This window comes from Homarus americanus, unplaced genomic scaffold (genome assembly GCF_018991925.1).
Source record: "Homarus americanus isolate GMGI-L3 unplaced genomic scaffold, GMGI_Hamer_2.0 scaffold36970, whole genome shotgun sequence".
NCBI classification, from domain to species: Eukaryota; Metazoa; Arthropoda; class Malacostraca; order Decapoda; family Nephropidae; genus Homarus; species Homarus americanus.
Genome location: NW_024740094.1, coordinates 2,313,421 through 2,331,847, shown reverse-complemented (window position 1 = coordinate 2,331,847; position 18,427 = coordinate 2,313,421). Strand labels below are relative to the sequence as shown.

General features: G+C 43.5%; 1 protein-coding gene across 23 annotated transcripts in view; it reads left to right on the top strand.

Annotated features, from left to right (window-relative positions):
- LOC121875141 overlaps positions 1-18,427 on the top strand; it is a 317,156-nt gene that overhangs the window by 205,497 nt on the left and 93,232 nt on the right. For 20 of the 23 annotated variants that reach the window (XM_042379534.1, XM_042379529.1, XM_042379539.1 and 17 more), the window contains 3 exons: positions 3,749-3,994; positions 10,239-10,410; positions 14,890-15,173. In XM_042379534.1, coding sequence (XP_042235468.1) covers positions 3,749-3,994; positions 10,239-10,410; positions 14,890-15,173 — 702 coding nt within the window. The remainder of the gene's footprint in view (positions 1-3,748; positions 3,995-10,238; positions 10,411-14,889; positions 15,174-18,427) is intronic. The other 3 variants (XM_042379530.1, XM_042379532.1, XM_042379542.1) reach the window with 3 other exon arrangements.

The following is an 18,427-nucleotide window of genomic DNA, read 5'->3' as shown; positions in this document are numbered from 1 at the left end:
TGGCTCTGGTGTAAGGATATCTGGATCTATTTTAAGGATTTGGCTGAGGAAGGAGACTCAGTATAAGGCTCTTGCTTCCTAGTATACATACCTGACTCTAGTGTAAGCATCTGGCTCTAAACACCTGATTCTAGTTTAAACATATGGCTCCCTAGAACTGACATAGGGTGTGTCCAATACCTCTGCCCCCCCGCATGTGAAAACCTGACCTTTTGTGGCTCTGTAATAGACAGTTCAACTTATATGCAACAAGACATCTTTTTCGTGTGCATCAGATTTTACTATGCAACATAAATTCCCTTTTTTTATTAGTATGTAACAAACAGATTTCATGTCAGACAGATTTTTTTCGCATGCAACTGATGTCGTGTTGGTAGAATACTTCCTCTCATTGCAACAGACAGATATTTCCTCGTGTGGCATAGACGTATTTCTGTCTTTATCATGCAGATTTTCATTTACAGTAAAGAAGGATTTCGTATGCAACAAACTGGGTGTCGTACTCATTGAGATTTTCTTTTGTAAACGTAATTGACAGAATTATGCAGGAAACCGATTTACATACGCCTTGGAGACCATCTTTTGCTATAATCTGGTTTTTAAAATATATTTTTATCAACATGACACCGATTTTTGGGTTACATTGACCAGATTTTTGTAACAAGAAGACAGAGATATACTGACACGCAATAAATAAATTTCCATACTCAGTAAACATAAGTAAACGTACAACACACCCCATCTCTGTAACAAATTGCACAACGTAAAATTCAACACACCGATATGCAACAAGGCTAACCTATTTTACAGGCAATTGTCTTTTATGCAATGCCGATATTGCAACATATTCATTTTTATGTAATCTTGATATGAAATAAACTGAATTTAGTTTGGTTAGGTATTATCTATGTTAGGTTTATGTACAGTCGCCTGCACTTATACTTGGTATAGTGGCTGGCACATTTTGTGAGATGTGGCAGCACCGTATTTGTTTACATCGTATTAAAACTCCCGGGATGGTCCTAAAGAACGTCACAATACTAACCAGACTAAGGACGCTAGATAAGCATTCCACAGTGATGCCACATCTCACATTACGCACCAGCTTCTGTACCAGGTAGAAGTGTAGGCGACTGACTTACTCTACCTTCATTCACGTGTTTGGCCCAGGTGCCACTTCTGCCCGTCCTGGCCATTCATTTTCCCGATAGAGGAGCAACTTGAGTTATGATTGGTAGAGGTAAATATAAAATGTAAAAGAGTGAGGAACAGGGTCATATATCTCACGGTGTAGGGGCGTAACATCTCACCTTATTTATGGCCGGGTCTGAGACGCTTCTGAGACGTGTTTACAAACTCCCTTGATGTTTGTGTTTACAGAGTGACTCGAGAGGGTTACACAGGCAGGATATTTAGATGTGTAGTAGTATCATAGTGTGTGTGTGTGTGTGTTTTAAGACTTCCACCAGGCGCTAAGTAAACACAGAATCAATGGACTCTGTAAACATTAAAAGGACTATCTGAACCTGTACATCCTGGGAGTTAAATGCTATCGTGGTGGAGTGGTTATCGTACTGAGCTGACAGCCTAAGTTGTCCTGCGTTCTAATCTTCACTGAGGACGTAGAGTGTGTGTGATGGATAGGTTCCGGTGAGAGCTGTTGCTGCTGTCAGTCATGTTATCTAAGCTCAGTCACATCAATTACCCGCCAAAAATGATTAAATCGAACTGCAGTGTCAAAGGTATATTACTTAACCCTTTGACTTCTGGAGAGTTAAACCATCGGTCCCGAAGGATTAAACCATTGTCATCAAAAGTTTAAGCCATCGTCGTCGAAGGGTTAAAACATCGTCCTCAAAGGGCTAAACCATCGTCCTCAAAGGGTTTAACCAGTGTCTCAAAGGGTTAAAACATCGTCCTCAAAGGGTTTAACCAGTCTTAGTTTGTGTTCGACACTTATATGTAAAGTTGGCTTTACTAAAATAAGGTAAGAGACAAGTTTTCCTTCGCTCCTAAACCCGCTATTTCGAGGAATTGTTGTGTTGAAGAAAAGTTGTAGCTGACCTCAGGAAAACCTTGTCTTCACCCCTGGAATTGTCATGGACGCAGTGTGGATTTTGTCCTCAATTTTCCTCCTCAAAGTCCAGCCACCACCAAGCTCCATGTTATCTTGTTCAGGTACAGTTAGCTTCTTCTCCTGAACCACGAACCCTTGAAAGATTCAAACTCATGAACCCGAAACAGAATAAGGTATCAATCTACGGATTCATTTCTTTTGTCCAATTACCAAAAGTACTTTCTCCCCTTGACACGATAGATAAACGTGCCAGTAACCCCGTCTGTAACTATCTCGAGGCGCTTATATCACAAATGTGGTTAGAGATACAGACATTTTTTTTTTCAACTAGCTCGCGGTACTTGACGGCTGGCACACATGGCTCTTGCTGGGGTCGCCTCGTAAATGTTGTTGAGGCTCGAGTGCACCCTTCACTATCTGTGTGTGTGTGTGTGTGTGTGTGTGTGTGTGTGTGTGTGTGTGTGTCAGGTACCTCACCCACTTCATGTCTTGGTGTATGCTGGTGTCGTGTCGTATATACATAACACACATACAAATATACGTCCAGATTTCATCGCTTTAAACTTGTCTGTAGTAAGATACATAAGACTTGTGTTGGGTGGTGTATGACCCTGCCAGCTGAACCTTCCTAAATCTAAAGCAACAACAACAAACTTAAGAACGCGAGGTTAAATAAACGTGAGGAAGACTGATACTCCCTCACTGAGCATCTGTCTGTCTGTGTGTTGGTTTATAAGAGTCTTCTGTATCTCATGAAGGAGTACAGACAGTGACAGGCAGCCTTCAATACCGTGTTTAGTGCATCAGTGAACAAAGGTATTCTGGTGACTTGATTCCTTCAGGTCATCGATGTTGGACCTTTTAAAGTTTTTTTGTCACTGTCCTCCACATTAGCCACACCTCTCGCATGCTACAGCACATCACACACTGTGCCTTCAAATACGAGAGTGGCGGTGTAATTATTGCAGGAAACTGTCCGTGGTTATATTTGCGTCGCTTTGATGCATTGTTTACAAATGTTGCAGAAAATGGGAAGGTACCAAGATGAAGGAGGACACTTGAGTACAGCGACACAGCCCCATTAACTATAACAGTTGCTGCGTAGCGTCATAACTCCACCACTGTGTGAGTGTCAGTGAGTCACATGCTGGGGCCGGGGCTTGGCCGAGTGAGGGCCGGGGCTTGGCCGGGTGAGAGCCGTCATCCTCTCGTGACGACAGTGTAAACTATAGAGATGCCCACCGCCCTATGAGACGTACCCCCACACCTGATGCTGGGTGGGGTCATAGGTCACCCAGGTGTTGTGTGTGGAGTCAGAGGTCATCCAGGTGTTGTGTATGGGGTCAGAGGTCACCCAGCTGTTGTGTGTGGGGGTCAGAGGTCACCCAGGTGTTGTGTGTGGGGATCAGAGGTCACCCAGGTGTTGTGTGTGGAGTCAGAGGTCACCATATGTGTGATGGTAGCCAGGGGTCACCAGGTGTGAGAGGGTCACTATCCTGGTTGTGGAGACAAGAGATGGCATCTAGTTGTTGTAGAGTCTCAGTGCAGTTATGACGCCATGTTGTTGTTTGTGTGGAAGCTTAGTGAGCCAGTTAGCTGCTTTCTCACCTGCCTAGTTAGTGGCAGTACAGTAGTATGTAATAATCGGGATCCTGACCAAGCACATGACAGATGTTGTGGTGTCTGCAGCAGGGGGCGTGGCACCCCCTAAACCTCAGCGGTACGCGGGCGCTCCGGGCGGGCCGGCGGGTGGGCCCCCAGGGCTGATGGGCATGAAGGGCGGCTTGCGGCCCTCGGCACCCCCACCCGGACCGCCCACGGGGCCTCCTGACGGCCCACGCCCACAACACATGGCGCGCTCCTACTCCTCCTACTCCTCCTCGCCAGAGAGACTCGACCTCCTGTACTCCTCGCAGGGTCAGTGCCACCTCCCTTATGGCCACCACTAGTACTCTTCAGTGCCAGCCTGGCCCCCCTCCCCGTGCATGACCTCCTGGCCACCCTCCCCGTGCATGATTCTCACCACTCCTCCCTGGTTCCCTCCCCCTCCCCGTGCATGACTCGCCGCTCCTCCCTGCCCCTCCCCGTGCATGACATCACCCACCACATAGTTAACAAGAACTCATCTCCAGGTACACATCCATATACCCCGACAGAGCGACAGTCATAGAGAGAAAGAGAGAACTATTTCACTTCCAGCATGCCAAGGGCCTCGCCACCACCACCATCATCACCCTGAGGCCCTCACTGATGCATGATACAATGTACCTGTCATCTTGCTGCTGCTCTCAGCTCAGCTCAACTTCTGCCAAAATTTTTGCAAAATTTCTTAATGTTTTTTTACACTTTTTTCCAGTTGATTCACAGTAGTATTAAGGGTCACTCACGGGGCACACTGCTGACCCAGTGTGTTTACTGGAGACGTTAATAGTGTGTTTGCGGGACCAACAACTACCTGTGTTATGGCACCTGTGACCCTTTAAGGTGACTCTTGGTACAAACAATCACCTGCGTTCGCGAAATATATCCTTGTTTGTTTGTATCGTCAACCCAGATGAACTGTTGTTTAGGGTTCACCTTAATGGTTCACCGGTAACGTAACACAGGTAGTTGTTGGTCCCATAGACCCTACATTAACGCCTCCTGTGGTGTGCCAATTATGGAAGTAACGCTTTAAGCTGGTGAGTGTGTTCCTCCGCGCGCACACATCTAGTGTCAAAACAAAGGAAGATAAATGAATGCACCAGAGGGAAGGTTAGGGGAAAGGGGAGGGATTTTTTACCCTCAAGTAAAAAGGACAAACGTATATTTAGGGGAAAAGGGGAAAGAAAAATTAGATTGTTTACGCCAGTGTGCCTTGGGTGATAGGATGGCCTGATTGGGTAACTTTGTTTCCTACGTCAGATGTACCTCCTGCTTATTGGATGGCTTCAGAGATATACTCTACCTCCCGATTGGCTAGATTTGTCAGTGACGTCAGAGATTGGCTAGATTTGGTTTGTCGGCAATGATGCACCTCATGATAGGCTGGAATAGACAGTGGCATCAACGATACTCTTTATTGGCTAGAATTGCTAGAGTCGTCATGTATATAAAGTACCTTCTGATTGGTGTGATTATCCATTAACTCAAGGAAACACCTCCTTATTTTTTGGCTAGATTTGTCTGTGACTTCATGGACGTCAGAAATAGCTCCTGTTTGGCCTTTGTGTCAGTGGCGTCAAAACTAACTCCTGGTTGGCTAGATTAATTAGTGACGAGAGTTTTATTTCTAAGATGACCTTCATCTTTTTTGTGATGTGACTGGTGCTTTGTGATTGGTCGATATTTCATCCAATAAAAAAGACTTATCATTAAGTCATTCGAGGTCACCTGATGTACCCGCTTCAGGTGACCCAATATACGTACCTTAGCTCTCAGTATCCACTCCAGTTAATTCAGTATCCGCACTCCAGTCGTATACATTAATTATGTTTATTGTGCAACTTACCCGCAGTGTAGTTAACTTATATCCGCACCCCACATAGTACACTCATCCGCAATTCTGCAACCGCAAAAAACTCACATATCCGCACTGTTGTTACCTCACATATCCGCACTACACGTGACTTATCCGCACATCAGTATACCGCACGTATCAGCTCTTGAGCTTACGTTCACCACACCTGTCCATCACAATGGACCACCACACCTTTCAACCACACCCGTCCACCACACCTGTCAACTACATTCATTTACCACACCTTTCACCCACTCCTGCCCACCACCACACCCGTCCACAACCACACCCGTTTACCACCGCACCTGTCAACCACACCCATCCTCCGTACCTATCGCCCAGCACACCTGTCCATAGAGTGCTCCCCCCACCCCCTGGCCGAAAGAGTTGGCCCAGTCCAGGACACAGTGATGGTCGGTCGAGTCATCTCAGCGCACACCAGAGAGGAAAATAAATAAATAAACTCCTAAACATTTGCCTTGCCACAGGACTCAACCCGTGTCTCTTGAGATCTATCAACAGTTTCGGACGCTTATCACTGTATCTGGAGATTAGTAAAGGGATTAATTAGGGATTAATGAAGGTATTAAGGTATCATAATCCCAGAGACTTGTTTACGATGCCAGGGATTACAACATCTTGGCGAACGAGTAAGAAACAAAAATTGCAATGGTATTTTCTCTTTCAATGCAACAGGATTTTTGGATTTTTTTTTGTGTTTATAGGTTTAAAAGTTGGTATAACACACACACACACACACACACACACACACACACACTACCTTTGAGGCCCTTAACACAACTCCCTAAGTCAGTGATATATCCATCCTCATAACTTCACTTACGAGAAATATTACGTCTTAGGAAACTTTGAGAAGCAGAGATTAGGTGAGGTTAGGTAAGGTGAGGTGAGGTTAGGTTAGGTAAGGTTAGGTGAGGTGAGGTGAGGTTAGGTTAGGTGAGGTGAGGTGATGTTATTGACGAGACAGAATCTTTGTGACCGCCTACACGTCAATACCTTCTATCAGTGCTGGCGAAAATGAGGTCGACCTTACCTGTTTATTATGGTGAAGCAGGTGACCTAACTCTTGGAGGAGGAGGGAAGGAAGGAAGGAGGTAGAGGAGAGGATAAAATAACGAGGAAATGTTTGTCCTAATAATAAAGAGAGTGAGTGAGAAATGAATATACCAAGCTGGCATTATTATTATTGTTATTATCATCATTATTATTATTATTATTATCATTATTATACAGCAGCTGAGTCATAAGCCTTCATTCCTCAAAAATATTCTTCATTTCCTTCTGTATAATTCACTGATTTTCTTTTTCTCTCTCTCTCCCTTCCTTCCTTCCTCCGTTTTATGCTAATTCCTTTGTCCTTTGTCTTATCTTTCACACTGTTAAGAAATAATGAATTATAAGTTGTAGTTATGTATGACTCCTTACATAGAATTATATAAAGTAATAATAATAATAATAATAATAAAAATAATAATAATAATAATAATAATAATAATAATAATAATAATAATAATAATAATAATAATAATCCTGCCAAACATTATGTAAATTTCAGCCACATTATAAAAGGTTAAGGTATGAATTTTACGCCTAAGACCATAAACACTAATATTTTATCTCTCCTGGCGGCTCTTATAGGTGAAAGACAACGAGAGTAGGAGAGAGACTGGGGGAAACTTAAAAGAAAATGAGACTACAGGAGGGGGAGACTTTAAAGAAAATGACAAATAACAGTGGGAAGACTAAATAGAAAATGACAATAAACTAAGAATAAACTTCAAAGATTACGGAAGTAGACAAGGAAAGGACATTAAAGAAAATAATTCTAAACAGAGGGTAAACTTAAAATAAACCAATATATATACGAAATAAAGGGAAACTTAAAAATAAACTATGACACATGGGAAAACTTTAAAGAAAACTATGGTAGATGAAGGGGGGTAACTTGAAAAAAAGTCGACAGTAGATAATACATAGTGATAAATATGAAAATTGAAATAAAAAATAAAGGTGAACTAAAAGAAGAGAGAAAGAAAGATTAAACATGGTGGAAATTGAAAGGATCTCTGCAAGATTACTGAAGGGGCCAAAAGAAAGATCCAATTAAGACGGAAGATAAAAATAAGGAAGATTAGGTGAGAAAGAGAGAGAGAGAGAGAGAAGAAAGAAGAGTGTTATCAAGGAAAACAGACGAAGATAGTGAATTGTTAGAGAGAGGGGGGTGAGGAAGAGAGAGAGAGGAGAGGAAGATAAAGAGGGAGAGGAAGAAGGAGGGAGTGAGGAAGAGAGAAAGAGGAAGATAAAGGGAGAGGAAGAGGTGAGGAAGAGAGAGAGAGGAGAGGAAGATAAAGAGGGAGAGGAAGAAGGAGGGAGTGAGGAAGAGAGAGAGAGAGAGAGAGAAGGATAATTGACATAAAGTAAAGTAAATGGAAAATTGGGTCTGGGAAGGTTATGATAAATCGGAGGGGAAGGAGAGGGAGCAGAATAAACATCTCTTTGTTGTGTCTATCTTTTTGGGGAAGGTAGAGAGAGAGAGAGAGAGTAAGAGGGAAAGAAAGAAAGAGAGAGAGAGGGAGAGACAAGTATGATGATAATGGTGGGAGATGGATGAGGAGTGAGTGGGGATGAGAGAGGTGAATGGAACTTATTAAACACAATGTGAGGGAATGACACACACACACACACACACACACACATACATTTATGCAATTTCCGGGACATGTTGATAAGAATTCGCCCAAGGACAATGGCGACTTATAACGCAAGAGACTATAATATCATTTCTTCCTGTTTTACATGAGTTAAATGAGTCAAAATGGCGTCGAAATTACACCGAGACTCAATTCATATTTTCTTGTGACTTAAAATGTGCAAACTCATCATGAGGGTTGATCTAAGTCAGGGAAAATGGCGTCAAAATCTTACTGAGACTCTTACTCTAGTTAGTTGTGGTCTTTTATCCCCAATTACGAGGAGAAAATGACCGTAAGAGTGGTTGAGGATGGAGGAAGAGGTCACAAGGGTCACAAGGAGAGGGAGAGAAGGTCATGTTTGTGACCTCGTTCATCTGTGCCGTGTTTATCGGAGTGTTAAGATGTTGGCTGTAGTGTGTGTGTGTGTGTGTGTGTGTGTGTGTGTGTGTGTGTGTGTGTGACAGAGAGATAGACAGACAGACATACAGGGATAGCTACACAGACACACAATGAAACAGAGGCTGGCAGCATCAATAACCACCGCCCAACTTATCGTACTGGTAGATGCGTCAAACATTCCATAACAAACACGAAACTATTAATATTATGCAAATCACTAGCGTCTATTATATGATGAACACATTACTATTAACTAGGAATACGTTTTGTTATTGTTTTGATTCTAATTCTACAGCCAACAAAACCCTAAAACAATATCACAGTAGTTAGGTTAGGTTAGGTTAGGTTTGGTTTGGTTAGGTTTGGTTAGGTTAGGTTAGGTTAGGTTTGGTTAGGTTAGGTTTGGTTAGGTTAGGTTAGGTTAGGTACACAGGAAGATAAGACTTGTATACACACCTTCCCACACGAATGAATCATGAGAGTATGGATGCCAGACCGCCAGAGATACTTAGTCTTCATCAGCCTTACTTCAGCCTTTGAACTTTTTAATGTGAAATGATGGTGTGTGTGTGTGTGTGTGTGTGTGTGTGAGAGAGTTTTGGGGAAATTGTTGTGATTTTTCGGGTTTGAATGTTTCTAGATAATGGGTAACCTCTCTCTCTCTCTCTCTCTCTCTCTCTCTCTCTCTCTCTCTCTCTCAGTGGGAAATATTAACATAAGGAGGTCTTTGAGGATCTGTTTCCTGGTTTAATAGTTGTAGTAGTAGCTGTTGTGAATATTGTAGTTGTTGTTTGTTGTTGCCTTGGCTGCTGTAGGGTCACTTGTTTATATATCTATTAATAGTAATGATAGTAATTGCTTGATGTTATTATTATCATCATTAACATCCTCGTCATCATCATCATCATCATCATCATCCTCGTCATCTTTATCATCATCATCTAGTAAATAACACTTTCATTATCCACTAACAGTATTTTTATTATAATTATTTATATATTTTATCCCTTATCTTACCACTAATGATGATACAAAAGTGTGTTAATTAATTACCTGGACTGTATTAATAACATAACACCTTTTAAAAGATAAGAGAGAGTTCAGTACTGATATAACATTACGTACAAACCAAATATAACTTTTTGATGATCTCTTTAACATTACACTTATTTGATTAAGTGTGAATACCTTTAGAAAGTCATAATTAGTATTGTAATTAACGTATATAGGTAACACAGGTAACACAGGTAACAGTATTAGGTATTTGTTGAGGTTGTTTGTACGTGGTGTTATGGTCAGGGTTATGGTGAGGGCTGATTGATTACCTGTTTGTTATTTCCAAGTTACGTTGTGGTGTTTCGTTCTTACAGACACGCACATGCTACCACAATTTTCCCTCAACAACAACCACCTTTCCACCAACCACCACAACCACCATAACTAACCACCGCCACCAACCACCACATCCACCACCGCCACGAACCACCACATCCACCACCACCACCAACCATAACTAACCGGACGTTCTTCATCATTATCTCCCACACAGAGCGGATGCACGGAGATGGGTACCTGTCTTCCCCCGAGCGTTCACCCAGACCTTACGGGGGCAGCGGGTCCTCCTACCTCACCCCTACCCCGAGTTATGAGGATCCTTATTACGGGGGGCAATACGGGTCAAGGTCTGGCTCCGTCACCCCCATCATCGACGAGGAGGCCAGGTGAGGGTGAGAGTGTGGGGACGGGAGGGGTGAGGGGGGAGGGTGGGGTGTGATGAGTGAGGGTGGGGTGTGGGTGTGGGAGAGGGTGTGGTGAGGATGAGAGGAAGGGGAGAGGGTGTGAGAGTCAGTGTGGAAAGTGGATGAGGGTGGGAGAGAGTGTGAAAGTAAAGTGAGAGGTGTGAGAAAAAGGGAGAGGGTGTGGTGTGGGTGTGAGAGGGAAAGGAAATGAGATTGAGGGGAGAGAGAGTGTGAAAGTAGATGGGAGAGGTGGAAAGGGAGAGGCAGTATGGGATCGGCCTGTAAGATTAAACATGGAGAGAGGGAGAGAGAGAGAGAGAGAAATGTTTTCGTACTAGGAGGGGGCTGTGTGTGTGTGTGTGTGTGTGTGTGTGTGTGTGGTAGAAAGTTGTTTGTTTCTGTACTAATGTGATATAAACTAAGGTGTGTTTGTATGCATGTAGATTTCTCAGATTTATGTGTTGAGATAAATTTGCCTGTGTGTGTGTGTTTGTTTGTTTATGGTGCAAAAAAAACTGTTCCCCGCCATTTGCCGCTAATTACCCCCGCTCGGTGATATTTTACCTGGATACATTTCCTGTCCACACAACACTTTGGGTAGTCGAGGTTCTGGGATTGTTCTTTTAATATACTGCTGCTTGATTACTCTCTCTCTCTCTCACACACATAAGAGAGGTCTCGGGGTCCAACTCACGTTTAACACTGAAGAGTGGTTAGTAATCAGTGCTTATAAATAAAATAGATGTACATAACTATCGCCCGTGATGTCAGATATAAAAGAAACAAATGAGTATCGCCCGTGACATCATAGAAGAGAGAAAAAAAACGACTATCGCCCGTGACGTCAGCGAGGGAAACATGTGAGAAGCACTGCGGTAATGGAAGTGTCCCTCAAATATGCAGTCCTCCCCCAGTTTACAATTTGATTATTTACGGGGCGAGACTGCCAGCCACTCAGCCCAGCATCATCATGGCGCGTTGTCTGCTGCCTGCCTCTCAGCCGCATCCGCTACTGTTTTAGTATGCCTGATTTTTCTTTCCTTTTATTTTTCTTTCCGTTCTGGTGCTGATGGTGTTATAGTGTAGTGTTGGTGCTGATATTGGCGCTGTGTGATGCTGTTTGTGGTGTTGGTGAATTTGACGGTGTTTGTGGTATTATTATTATTATTATTATTTATTTTTTATTATTATTCACTTATGATGACGTCTTTCTATATTTGATCGACCTCGGCCAATCATCAGCCGGTGTTCTCAGCCAGCAAGCCAGTGTAAGCGTCTATCTTTACACTCTGATGTACGTACCAGCAGCCACTCACAGCCACAATCAAGTCCTGGTCACGCACGTTTGTTTTGTTTTGTTTTTAATTCCTGGAAAAACACAAGATTACGAAACTTTTGAATGGGAAGAGTTCGAATTCTCAAGAGATTACAGATTGCTACGTAGAAGTTCTCTCTCTCTCTCTCTCTCTCTCTCTCCAAATTTAATACACCTTTTAGTGGCTTACCTGAGCTGCAACACACAATCTTGGCGACCAAAATGGCGTTGCAATTGCGGTGAGACTCTTTAGTAACGAGATGCATTAAGGAGGAAATATTCGGTGTGTGTGTGTGTGTGTGTGTGTGTGTGTGTGTGTGTGTGTGTGTGTGTGCCATACGGGGTAGCAACACGCCTCCATCACCCTCAACTGATCGTAAAAGATAAGATTATTTAGCGTGAAAATCTCTCTCCTAGAAATCTCCTTCCAAAATGTACCAAAACCTTTGAGCCAATGAGCGCGCGGATAATATCAGTAGCCACTCATATCACGACCTCGAGTATTGCCCGCTAAAAAGAAACAGCCAATCACAGTTTTTGTTTGTATAATATATCTCACACAAGGAGATATCGGGAAAGAAATCTAGATGAGAGAGAGAGAGAGAACAGCAGCTGTGTTCCTTGGGTGTAGTAGGTGGAGTCATAATAATGGATGGGGATTTTAAAGTGAGTGGGCGGGAAGAATTAAAGTGATAGGGAATTATGATATGAATGAAGGATTTCTCTCTCTCTCTCTCTCTCTCTCTCTCTCTCTCTCTCTCTCTCTCTCTCTCTCTGCACTACATTGAATACACACTGACAGGATAAACACCCACTATACACCAGCAATTTGCTCTCAATATACACCTAAAATATACACTCAGAACATACACCTACCAGAATATACACCCAGAGAATAAGCACTCACAATATACACTCAGGTAACACACTCAGAACATACACTCAGAATACACACACTCAGAATACACTCCTGGGATACACAGAGGGACTGCAGTCATGTGGAAGATGTGTGCTGATGAATTGTGTCTACAGGAGCGCTTTGGCCTCACTAAGTTGTGTGTGTGTGTGTGTGTGTGTAGGTGGAGAATTTGGTGGTACACATGTAGTCGGACACACACACACACACACCAAACGTCTCCTTACAACTTTCTTCACTTTCTTGGGAGAATATAAGTTTAAAAGAAAGAAAGTGAGAGTTAAAGAAAGTGAGAGTTAAAGAGAGTAAGAGTTAGCGAGAGTGAGTGTGCTACAATACTCTCTCTTCACAAGTCTTGGCGAAAACTTGAACAAAGGTAATGGGGAGTTGAGTGTGGTGAGTGGGAGTTGAGTGTGGTGAGTGGGAGTTGAGTGTGGTGAGTGGGAGTTGAGTGTGGTGAGTGGGAGTTGAGTGTGGTGAGTGGGAGTTGAGTGTGGTGAGTGGGAGTTGAGTGTGGTGAGTGAGTGGTGGGAGTTGAGTGTGGTGAGTGGGAGTTGAGTGTGGTGAGTGGGAGTTGAGTGTGGTGAGTGGGAGTTGAGTGTGGTGAGTGGGAGTTGAGTGTGGTGAGTGGGAGTTGAGTGTGGTGAGTGGGAGTTGAGTGTGGTGTGTGGGAGTTGAGTGTGGTAATGGGGAGTTGAGTGTGGTGAGTGGGGATGAGTATGAAAGGTGTGAGAGGGAGTGTTTGAGAGGTGAGAGAAGAGGTACAGTAATTCAGGTGTGAGAGAGGGACCTGAACTTATCACCCTAATGAAGGTCACTCCCTAAGTGCTTTCACACACACACACACACACACACACACACAACTTTCCATCTGACTGTAAAACTGGGTATTGTTTTTAAGGAAATAATTTAACTGGCGAAGGAATCTCATTGGGTATTTGTATCGTATCGTAAAGGACCCAGTTAGACAGTTATTTTCCGTTAGACAGTTATTTTCCGTTAGACAGTTATTTTCAGTTAGACAGTTTGGAGTTAGACAATTATTTTCCGTTAGACAGTTATTTTCAGTTAGACAGTTATTTTCAGTTAGACAGTTATTTTCAGTTAGACAGTTATTTTCAATTAGACAGTTATCTATAGTTTGAAAGTTATCCCCAGTTTGACAGTCATATCTCCAGTTAGTTGGGGGGGGGGGGATTTACTTACAAACCTTTGAGAATCCATCGTTGTGTGGTAGCTTAGGTGAGACAGACAGTCAGATACGTCCTCACATCACCAGTTTGTGGGAAAATCGAACACAAGGTCCTTTGAGAATCCCGACTACAGCTTTCCAAAGAGATTCTGTGAAAATCCTCCGTTTTGCTTTTCACTTTTACGTGGCCTATGTAAGCTCCGAGAAAAAAAGAGCTCAGGGGAGGCTTCTTGTGTTCCTTTAGAGCTCTGTCTGATGTTTGGGTGTTCAAAGAGTATCGTGGAGCTTAACTTTCAGAATTTCGAATCCTGTTTGAATGTTTGGGCTCTTGAATGGGGTCTTAGAAATACATCTTCGTGGAGCTTAACGTTTATTTAGAGCCCTGTTTGAGTATTTGGCCTGTTAGGAATAGAGCTGTGTATGACTTCTCACCCTTTAGAGCCCCGGAAGAGCACAACAAATTAGAAAAAAATGGAAAAAAGTAAAAAAAAAAAAAAATTCACTTGACCACTGGCGGGTTCCCAGGTACAAAGAGGCTGGCGAAGCTTAGAGTTCATTTAGAGCCTTGGAGAGCTGCGACCGGGTGATGGCGCTGTGGTGACAAAGGAGGTGGTGGCGAGACTAAGCTGCCACTAAGCTTGGAGGAGTTCACGGCTACCTGGTGATATTGGTGCTTGGCCTGGCGATGTTGTGTGTGTGTGTGTGTGTGTGTGTGTCCGGATATGTTGTTAATGCAGTAATTCTAACAGCTATTAATATATTTCGATGGAACTAGGCCTCACCACCCTCGCTCACACCTCTGAGTAATAAGAGAGATTTATTTCCAGAGTAAATGTTTGTGTGTATTAAATGGTAGAAACACAGTAGATGTAAACTGGCGGGAGACAACAGTAGCTGTAGACGTAGAAAGTGTGCTCAATTAACCTCACTTGTACCCCACTTCAGGTCACCGCTTTACAGCTTGGGGGTGAAGGAGGAACAGTAGCTAATACATGTAGGTAGTAGATGTAGTGATAACATGGCTGGCCTCTCCGGCAGGTCGGCCTTCTACAGCATGCGTGTGGAGCAGATGGAGCGTCAGCTGGCGTCATTGACGGGTCTGGTACAGAAGGCACTACACACGGGGGTGGCCAGCTCCCCCAGGCCAGAGATCATCCCCCTGGCCCCTCCTCCTGCCGTAGTGGCCGCCGCCGCCGCCGCCGCTGCCGCCGCCGCTCAGGCCTCTTCCAACACCGAGAGGGACGGGGCCCCGCCCCCGCCCAACAGGGCCACCAACGACTTCCTCCAGGTTCCTACCAGCTCCTCCTTCTCCAAGAGCTCAGGTGAGTGTAGGTGATGAGTTGTGTCCATCCCACCACTACAGCAACGCAGTGTAGGTGCCAGGTGCCTACCCCATCCCTCCCCCACTACCTGTCTATCTCCCACGCCAAGACCCAGATCCTCAAAGACTCGTACTTCTTTTTCCCCAGATTAGGGATAAAGTATTTCATCTATGGTAGTCTCTTTGTTGATTGTCTTCTTTTTTTTTATCTCACCAAAAAGGGAAACTTTGAGGCTGCGAGTCTTTGAGTGGGGGCCCCCAGGTCTTGTCCACCAGACTCCCTGCGTCACCCGGTTACTGATGCCACATGAGCTGCTCGCTGATTGGTTGGCCAGAACTTAGTTGTTGACCAATCATCGGACGAGTTATAATTGATGTCGTGGGAAACGCGCGTTCATCGGTCAGATTTTTAATACTTTCGACCATTTACCGGGCGATTATCTTCCTAAGTCTGTGTCCAACAAGCTCGTTGAGGAGTTAACAGTAAATCTCAAGACATTGGTGGATGACTAGATACCTAACACCATAATTACTCGCTGATTGGTCAGACATATCAGTCGTTGAACAGGAAGTTTTGATTGGTAAACATCTTAAACGATCGTTGAATGGCCATTTATGATTAGATCGCTTTTAGTTGACTTTTGAATATGGAAATACACCTCGGCGGAACAGTTTACTAACACGTACACAAACACACACACAAGACTTCCTCCCCGTGGCGGCTAGAGGTCTCAGAGATCAGTACCATGAACACCTCCTTCCATAATGATGCATCTTATAGTCATTCTGTTACTTAAGGCACTTCGCCAGTGTATCAAGACTCTATAACACAAACACAACTTTAAGTAGAGTTAAAATCATTTATAAGAAAACCACAACTTCATGACTTATACGGTGAAGGATGGAAGCCTTAACTCGTGGATGTGTGTTGTCGACTTTGGTGAAATGTTTAAGTTGATACCGTCCACTCGTGATATATTATCGTTTTAGCCTACATGTGGTGTATGAGTCTTTGGTGATAGGAGAGAAATATTAAGCGTCTAAAACACCCGCCAGAGGAACCTTCGACAGGATTGATACATTGTCGTCTTATTTATATCAACAACAAATGATCACAAATCATAGTTTCGGTTTTAAAAGTAAATATTATAAGTTTAAAATATTCCTGACGTACCTGGGAGGACAGAGCAGTATCAGGGAGTAATAAGAGGCGTCATTATCTAATACAGTTTCAATGGTCCGTGATTTGACCTCAGAGTGTTGCCTTAAAACCGTCAGCCAGGGGATGAGTGTGGCAAGAGTTGTGTTATATAAGGGGAAAACTTTTGTGTCTACACGCGTTTTGATGTTTAGTAATCGCTTGAAATCGACCCACCCTATTGGTCAGCTTCATCACTCTTTCTGCGAGGGGGTTACTTAAGGCAGTCACTGATTGGTTAGGTGGCCAAAGTCCCTCTCAACTGACCAATCAGCTCGGGTTCTCTACGGCCAATAATCGGGTGACATGGCGTTTACGTGTTTGGGAAGTCAATTTTCCCGACAGTGTGTTTATAAAGTCCCTTGATGTTTGTGTTGACAGTGTGCCAAGTGGAAGTTATACACTCAAAACATAGATCTGTGTTGCATCATTTTCGGCACACGAGTCTTTCTTCACCGTGTCTGCTGTAAATTGGACTTGCATACGGAATTGTAAAGAGCGCATCATGTCCGTCCGTGGTGTTCCCTGCACGTCTGAGAGCACAGTGAGGGCGTGGAGGATACAGTGGTGTGTAGTGAACGATGGTGTACAGTACAGACCTATGTGTAGCCTCGAGGTACCCTGTACACCCCAACACCAACGGACTTATAAACACACTGTACATGAACACACAAGGATATATACAGCTTAGTGTGTTACTGTACTCATGTCTCTGTGTGTGTGAAAATACATCAATTTTCCACACTAGTATGTCTGTCATGTATGTATGTATATGTACGCTGTCTTTATATATATCGGCGACGGTGTATGTATGTGTATTTGCATGCCATGTGGGTTGGTTAAGTAATGAAGTGTGTATGCGTCTGTGTGTGTGTGTGTGTGTGTGTGCGTCAAAGACATCTTCAGACGTGTTATGTGTACTGTGGGTAATATATGTTATAATTTACACACATGTCCTCTCCTGTTAGTACACACAGTCTGTAGCTTATTGTGCTGTGTTCAGGCTCAAGACCACACCTCCAGATTCTCAGAGTATTTAGTAATAATTTTTCCTGTTTTGGTCGAGGATCACAGACTGCCTCTGTTCACAACGCTACTCTCGGTACAAATTTGACACCAATATCTATCTCCTTGTATTGTTATCTGTCATTTTGATAGTCTAGGTGCAGTTTAGACGCCATTTTGGGTGCCTACAGTGTAAAATCTGACACCATATTGGCAGATGCAATGCAATTCTGACACCATTTTTATGCTTGCAGTGCACTCCTGACACCATTTTAAGCTGACTCACCACGCACCTGGCACAACTTTTAGCTGACAAATTTGTACCGTAGAGCGAGCGTGGCAGATGTGTCCTCACGTCTGTCTGTCTGACGGGGAAAATTAATCCACCATCCATTTCATGTACTTATTTATTTTTATTTATTTTTATATATTTTTTGAGAATCCGGAGGCAGTGTGGAGGGTGTTGCTGTGGGTGTAGTAGGCTCCGTGTATGTGGTGTGAAGGTGTACTGTGATCACTACACCTGCCGTAGCTGGGACCTATACTCCCCTGGGTGTAGGTCCCACTGTGTCACCAAGTGTATGTACCTTAACCTCATTCGCGAAGGTCATCATTGGACAACTCGTTGTCGGAAATTCGCTAACTGGTAACTGCACAGTCGTATACACTTGTCATGACTGTTTTTACCTGACACGTATGACTGCATGTGACCATGTACGTATATCATGACTGTTTCTGCCATTTGTAACTACACGTCATGTATGTCTGTGTCTGTTATCTTTATGTGACAAGTGTACACATGACTGACAAATACATGTGACTAGTGTACACATGTCAAGACTGTTCCTACATAAGACGAATAAACGTATGAGTTTTTGACACGTGTGACTGTACAGTATATAGCTGATGTACACATGAACCAACTCTGGAAGGTATTACTGTATGTGACCAAAATGCACACGTCGTGACTGTTTGACATATTGTACACATGTCATTTTTATACGACATACACGTACACACATGTCACGATAGAAATAGAATAGTATGTGAGC